Here is an 8,351-nt window from a genome sequence, read left to right on the forward strand (position 1 = left end):
TCTTTGTAATAATTACGGAAAATAACTTCTATTGACGTCTAAGTATAAATCATCATAATAATCATTATATTTTCTTTGCTGCCTATGGTTTTAATTAATTTTTATTGTTCGCTTTTATTATGATGATGTTTCTTGCTGAGCTTTTATTGTTTTAAAATAATTACAATGCCTGTGGAAAATAATACGTAAAAAAGCTTTATTTAAAAAAAACTTGAAAAATAGCTTAGTTTATTTAAAAAATTACTAATATTTACACAAAAATTAAAAAAATAAATGTTTGCCTCTTCAAAGTCACTTATGAAATATTCCATTATGTAATTATCGGAGCGAGGCAGAAAAATATTTTTGTAAAACAAAACCGGGATAATTTATCAAATTTAAAAAAAAATATTTTTTCTTCCATTACGATGGAATATTTTAAAAATACATCCTCATAACTAACCAACTAACAACTTGTTAAACCATCACACCATCTATAAATGGCGAGCAGAAAATTTACGACTTCACGTTTATCATAATATGCATATTTATTACGTTCTTGCTAAAGGGGTGTGTGTTTACATTTGAAAAAAAAAATATTGCAAGTGATTAATTAGAGAAAAAAATATTGTTGCAACGTTGCGGTTTTAAAATTATTATTTTTCTCAACTCTTTTCCGAGTTTTTTATTGTTTGCATCGTTAAATAATTAAAATACTGAAAATAGAAAAAATAATGAGGCTTTATCAAATTGCGCGTCAGACAATTAAAAAATAAAGAATTTAAGCCTTTTTCAAGGTAAAATTTTTTTTTAATTTTTTAAAAAAATCTTTAATAAAAATTAAAAAAAAAATTAAAATAAAATTTAATATAAAATTTAATTAAAAAAAAAAAATAAAGTCCAAAATTTTTGAAAAAATAAAAATAAAAAATAAAATAAATAAAAAAATAAAATTTAAAAAAAAATTAAAATAAAATTTAATATAAGTTTAAAAGAAAATTAAAAAAAAATATTAAAAAAAACTTTTTTAAAAATTAAAAATAAATAAATAAAAAAAAAAAATTAAAAAAAAAAAAAAAAAATAAATAAATAAAAAATAAAATTTAAATTTAAAAAAATATTTCTAGAAATCAAATTTCCTCTCACTGTTATTTATTTTATCAACTCGTTTTATTTTTGCATGTTATAAAAAAAAAATGAAAGTCAATACACCTGATGATAAAAAAATATTTCTGAATATAAAAGAGAATAATAAAAGATGAATGCATAAATTTCTTATGTGAAAATTCGACAGACAAGACTTCAATATTTCACTCGATCACGACAGCATCGGACAAAAAAGTCATATTTTTCATAAAAATTATGCCAGAGTTGAATGGAAAAGACAAGAAAACATGCAATTTGTTTGGAAAAATAAAAGTCTTGTATAAATATTTTTTTTTTGTCTTGTATTTTCTGCAACCTTCTCTCGCTTCGCAAATGTTTCAGCAGCTCCTAGTTATGATCCAAAGCCACACACACACATAAATCGATATTAAATTTTCCTACTCACTTGGATAACATAACATTTGCATTACCATTATTCTTCCATTAGCTGTGCAATTCTGTCTTCGTGTGTGATGTGTGCGAAGGGAAAATATGACACACACTTCTAGTATTAAAAATTTATGCACATTTTATTCGATTTTATTGATGGCAATAATAATAATAATTTTTCCATAAAATATTGCACAGCCGTCACGCGAAGACTATAAGCCGGCAAAATAATTGAGTTGAAGAAGAAAGTAATCTTTCGCACACTTGACATCGATGTCGTTGTCGCCACCTTTTTTATGTACATTTCCGCACGATGTTTACTTTAAATTTACACTTGACTGCAGTTGAACTTGGGTTGCATTTTAAAATTCCGTTGAAAAGATGTTTACAGCTCTTGGTTTAATTAAAAATGTTTTCTCAAAGTAAAAGGATGTTTTTGTCGCGACTTTCTTTTGACAGACATTTAATTACTTTTAATTGAAGTTTGCAATAATGGACGATTTTTTTTTTCATTTCAAATTCTTCGGAAAAAAATATTCTGAGATAATAAAAAAAGGGAAACAGAAAAACGACGCGATTACACTTCCGACACTTTTTTCCCATTCTTTTCACTTTTATGGATCGTTTTGCGAAAAAGAGTGAAAGGAAAGAAAATCCATTGTCAGTCACTATGAAAAAAGCCACATAATTTTTTTTGTCACTCACACAGATGAGAAACAAACAAACAACAAGTGAAACCGCACAATAGCCATTATTTATATCACAAAAGTGCTGGAAAAGGATCTCAGCCGCATTTATCATCACATCATCATCACACGATTTATACACAAAAACACGACGGAACAGAAAAGAGCACAGATCCATTTCGAAAGAATTTTCCCTAAGACCTACACAATGCCGAGATACTCAAATAATAAGAGACAAGCTCAAAATTGAGGACATCAAAATTGATATCTATTGTTATCAAATAAAATGTTATAAATTTCTTATCCGTCAGCGAGGAATTTGTCCTCGTTCTTATTTCGTCTTTTTTTGTTGTTGTTTTGGCCGTTTTATTTTACGACAATATATGTGCCATCATCATGATTTTCGGTGAAATATGGGCTTGGATTCAGTTTTCTTTTTAGAGTTGTTTTCGGAGAAAATTCCGTTAGGTAAGTACAATTTTTAAAAATGTTTCACAAAAAAAATTAAAATTAAAATTAAAATTAAAATTAAAATTAAAATTAAAATTAAAATTAAAATTAAAATTAAAATTAAAATTAAAATTAAAATTAAAATTAAAATTAAAATTAAAATTAAAATTAAAATTAAAATTAAAATTAAAATTAAAATTAAAATTAAAATTAAAATTAAAATTAAAATTAAAATTAAAATTAAAATTAAAATTAAAATTAAAATTAAAATTAAAATTAAAATTAAAATTAAAATTAAAATTAAATTTAAAATTAAAATTAAAATTTAAAATTAAATTTAAAATTTAAATTAAAATTAAAATTAAAATTAAAATTAAAATTAAAATTAAAATTAAAATTAAAATTAAAATAAAAATTAAAATTAAAATTTAAAATTAAAATTAAAATTTAAATTAAAATTAAAATTAAAATAAAAAAATTAAAATTAAAATTTAAAATAAAATTAAAATTAAAGTTAAAACTAAAAAAAATTTTAAAATTAAAATTAAAATTTTAAAATTTTAATTAAAATTAAAATTAAAATTAAAATTAAAATTAAAATTAAAATTAAAATTAAAATTAAAATTAAAATTAAAATTAAAATTAAAATTAAAATTAAAATTAAAATTAAAATTAAAATTAAAATTAAAATTAAAATTAAAATTAAAATTAAAATTAAAATTAAAATTAAAATTAAAATTAAAATTAAAATTAAAATTAAAATTAAAATTAAAATTAAAATTAAAATTAAAATTTAAAATTAAAATTAAAATTAAAATTAAAATTAAAATTAAAATTAAAATTAAAATTAAAATTAAAATTAAAATTAAAATTAAAATTAAAATTAAAATTAAAATTTAAAATTTAAAATTAAAATTAAAATAAAAATAAAAATTAAAAAAAAATTAAAAGTAAAATTAAAATTTTATTAAAATTAAAATTAAAATTAAAATTAAAATTAATTTGAAAAATTTTCGGGAAAAATTAAAGATTAAAATTAAAATTAAAAAATTTTTCAAAATTGTACTTGCCTTATTTTTATTTATTTTTTTGGGTGCAATTTGATCGATATTAAGTCCGGAATTTGTATAGAAAATACATTTTTTTATATCATTTTAGTGAATAATGAAAATATTTTCGGCGTGTGTGGCCCTTTCAACAACAAAAAAATTCTTGATTGACGTATAAGTCGCAACAGAAGCACTTGAAAGACACTTAAATTGAAATATTATAGGCGAAACGATGACATACGAGGACAGATTGACAGAGTAAAAAGTAATTTAATTGAACTTACCGTAGAAAGAAAATGATCATCTTTGATGCTCGAAGGTACAAACAGTCATTGTTGCCATACACAGACACACATTTACTGGTTGTGTAAATGTTCGTTCAAGACGAAGTGGATAGAATTAAATGGATTTATGATTAAATTACAGAATTTGATCCAGCGAAGATTTTTCTGATTTCTCGTCGGGCGGCTGTGTGTCAAGCAAAATTATGGAAGTTGATGTATCGGTGCTGCTTAGCTTCGTTGGTTCAATTGGCGAAATAAGACCTCCGTTTCCGACGCCATTTCTGCCCGTCGTTGTTCCCGTATTTGACTCAAAAGGGGTTTCGAGGACACCTGATGGCAGCATTATTGTGCCTTGTGATTGCACGGGCGGCGGCGGCGGCGTTACTTCAGACAGTAAAATTGTGTCGGTGGTTCGCGCACTTGATCGGATCGAGGCACGCATTCCCGCTTCCTTGGCAGGATCTCGTGGTTTAATTTCCATTCCTTTGAGACAACTGGAGGGCAAGAGGGATTCCTGTACTGTGTCGTTGTTGCCGTTGCATGTGCGCTCCGAACGCCATGCTCCTTTGCCGCCACTGCCGTTTGCCGTTCGCCCTCGTGACGGATCAAAACAAGGCAGGACCTGCTTGAATTCTTTGCGGAAATTCTCGTTGAGCCAGGCATACAAGAAGGGATTGTAACTCGTCGAAGCCATTGCCGTCAGATGTGAGATGAAGAAAAGCACGTTGTAGTAACGCCAACAATTGATGTACGACTCAAAGTCGTTCAGGATGTTCACGACGTTCAACGGGAGCCATGAAATACCGAAAATAGCCACCATCGCAATCAACATGCGATTTGTTCGTTTTTTCCGATCCCTGTCTTGTTCCTCGCGACGCGAATTTGTGTTGCCGGGTCGCGCTCGTGTCCTATCATTCAATCGCACCGACACACAAATGTAACAAAAGGCAATTATAACAAAGGGCAGCACAAACTGCAACGTTGACGTCGTCGAACTGAACACTTTTCGGATCTCCTCCGATGGCCAATGCTCCTCACAATACTTCGTCCCGTTGTAATCCGCGACCTTCACATATAACCCATACGGGAATGTCACGAGCAGCGATATCACCCAAATGAAAATTATGATGCCGATGCACGTGGACAGCTTCATGCGCGGATGAAAGGGATAAATTATGACGAAAAATCTGTCAATCGCGATGGAAGTGAGCGTCAGCGTGGATATGTAAACGCTACAGCCTTGTGCATAGGGCACGATGTGACATAACGGCACACCGAATATCCAGCGGCCCAGAAATGTGTACAACGGAGTAAAGGGCACTGCAAGTACGCATAACAGGATATCGGACAACGCCAAATTAGTTATGAACAAATTAGTGACGGTTTGCATGGCTTTGTTGCGGAACACCACGTAGCATACGAGGGCATTGCCGAAAATGCCGAGAATGAATATCGATCCGTACAAGACACAAAATATCGCTTGCACCGCTTCGTTTTGTATAAAGTCGGAGCGGGAACTGTTGCCGCACGAATCGTTGTAGGGCAGCGGCGTTGTGGTAAGCGATACCGTGGGTGAAATGCTGGAAAAGGTATCGTTGTCGTACAATGACGATGACACTAATCGGATTGCGTCGATGCCAGTTGATGACATTGTTGCAACAGTAATTGGTTGTGTGGTCATGCTTTTGTTCGTCAACAATGTCGATGCGATGGAAGTCGTTGATTGTGACATCTTAGTCTTCCTGCAAAAAAAAAATAGAGAAAAGTTCATTATTTTTCGGCACTCACAACATAATCTAATTAACTAGACAAAATTTTAATGCAAAAATAATGCGATTCAGCACAATTTCCTTTATCTCTTCTCATGAAACACGGAAAAACAACTCATGTGTAATCACATAACAAAAGCCAATTTTATCATTTGTACCACATATTATGAAAAATTTGTGTCTCGCAAGTTTTAAAAATTTGCGAAAAGTCTTGAAAATTCATAAAATATTTTGTTTTATTTTTTTTTTTAATGTTTTAATAAAAAAAAAAATTTAAATACTTTTTTCATACCAAATGAAAGAATTTTAACAAATTTTTAGTGTAGAGTCTCAAAGTACCTAAATAATTAAAATAATTAATTAAAAATAATTATAATTGAGACTCTACAATAAAAAATTATTAAAATTCTTCCAAATTCCAAAATTCTTCCAAAAAATTATAAAAGTATTTAAAAAAATGTTTTTTTTTTTATTAAAAAATTAAATAAAAATAAAAGAGAAAAAAAAAATTAAAAATAATTTTAGCCAATTTTATGTAACAAATTAAAAAATAATAATTTCAAAAAAAAAATATTGCCAAAAAAATATAAAAATAAAAATTTAGTAATTTTTATTATTTATTAAATCAAACTAAAATAATTAATTCGATAAATTTTAAATTAATTAGGCTAAAATTGTTAATTTATTTTTTTTTTAATTAAATTTTTTAAAATTATTTTTGGAAAAGAAAGTTCATGTTAAAAAAAAACAATTTCCAATATAAAAAAATTAATTGGAAATTAAAATAAACTAGTGTTCGGCACATGCTGCATGTAAAAAAACCATGCATGCATGCAGCATATATGTCGACATGCATGCTGCATGCATGCAACATACTCAAAAATTTCAATAGTCCAAATTTTAGTTTTTTAAAGAAAAAATTATTTTTTTTCACACTAAATAAAAAATGAATTAATATAATTAAATAAAGAATTGAATAAAATAATTTTCAAAATTGATGAAAAAAAATTAATAATTTAAAAATATCATATCAAAAATATCAAAAATGTGATGTCGAATGCCGATTTTCAAATTAAGACATATTTAAAATCTAAGTAATTTTTTTTACCATTTTGTAGCTTAACCAATCTGAAAAACATTTATTTTCGTTAAACTATAGTTCCATTTTTTTTTTCATTGAAACTTTTCCATTATTGAACCTCTTTTTAAAATCTCAAAACTTTTGTTCAAAAATATGAAAAATCTTAAAAAATTCAATTTGTCGTAATGTTTTTAAAAGCTATTTAACCCAAAACATTTGACTTTTATTGTATCGGTCTTTAATAGCTACTAAAAAAGTAAAAATATTTTATTTTTTTTTTCTTTAAAAAAAATTTTTTTCATCAAAATAATTTTATTTTCATATTTTACATGTCGACATGTAAATTTTAGGCTACATGCATGTCGACATATATGCTGCATGCATGCATGCCGACATGTATATAGGGAGAACACTAAAATAAACATTTAAGTTTTTTCTATTGGATTTTTGACTTTTAATATGAGGTATCAGAGCTTATTTTTAGTTTCATTTGGAACGGCATAGTAATTTTTTAAAAAATTAAAAAAAAAAATTTTAATTTTTATTTTTCGCATATTATTTAGTTTGCAAGTTATGATGCAAAACATCAATTTTTTACAGTCTATGTAGTAATAGAACGAGATACATGTGCAAACTTTCACATGATGCTTACTCTTCTGTAAATAAAACATCGGATTAATTTTGCTTTCAGCTAGAAGCACTCCGTCACAACATTAAAGGTTACTATTTTCATGAACTGCCGAGATTTAAGGGAAGATTTATTACAGCAGATTAAGTCAACACTGTTAATGCTCCGACAAGCGTCTTAAAATATCATAATAATAATAATCATAAATAAAAAGTTTTGCTCTTTTTTTTGGCGTGCTACATGAAAAAAGGGATGAAAGGAGCGACGTTGTACCTCATTAATAAAGTTTAAAAAATGTCAAGAGAAAAGTATTGGAAGAAAATTTTTGATACAAAAAGTTTCGTTACTATGGAAAACTTTTAATCACCATGCTATTCTTGATAACATCAAAACTGACCTTGCACGCGCAAAACTACCACTCATAAAATAATGTTATTTAATTATTATTATATGGAGTGAACTAACAACCGTATTCAACCACACTTGATGGATTTAATAAATTTTTAATGGATAAAAAGCTGTCGTCATCATCACACATCATAAATATTGGATCACTGTTGCTTGCTCGCAATGTTCGTCATAATTTTATATCTTTTGTAATAAAAAAACGCCTTATGATTATGATACTAAAAGATATTTTTAACGTTGATTGAATTCACATTTTTTTTTTTTATAAAAATGTATTGAATAAATTGCAATTTTTCCGGTTGTGGGACGCGCATATGTTGACATTTAATGAAGCTGATTGGGTTGTTAGCTATTTTCGTGCTAGAAGAATTTTCATGATAAAAATAAATTTTGTTTGATATACGAGTCGGTCGTGGAAGAATGAGGAATAAATTAAATTTACGTCTGAAGTGTGACATAAAAATAAATAAATTGTGCCGGC

General features: G+C 26.8%; 1 protein-coding gene across 1 annotated transcript; it reads right to left on the minus strand.

Moving 5' to 3' along the window:
• Nucleotides 1-4,120: 4,120 nt before the first annotated feature.
• Nucleotides 4,121-5,716, minus strand: LOC134837350 (neuropeptide Y receptor type 2-like). Its single transcript, XM_063852722.1, has one exon. It carries the CDS (start codon nt 5,714-5,716, stop codon nt 4,121-4,123), a length of 1,596 nt encoding a protein of 531 aa, XP_063708792.1.
• Nucleotides 5,717-8,351: the final 2,635 nt, after the last annotated feature.

This window comes from Culicoides brevitarsis, chromosome 1, assembly GCF_036172545.1.
Source record: "Culicoides brevitarsis isolate CSIRO-B50_1 chromosome 1, AGI_CSIRO_Cbre_v1, whole genome shotgun sequence".
NCBI lineage: Eukaryota > Metazoa > Arthropoda > Insecta > Diptera > Ceratopogonidae > Culicoides > Culicoides brevitarsis.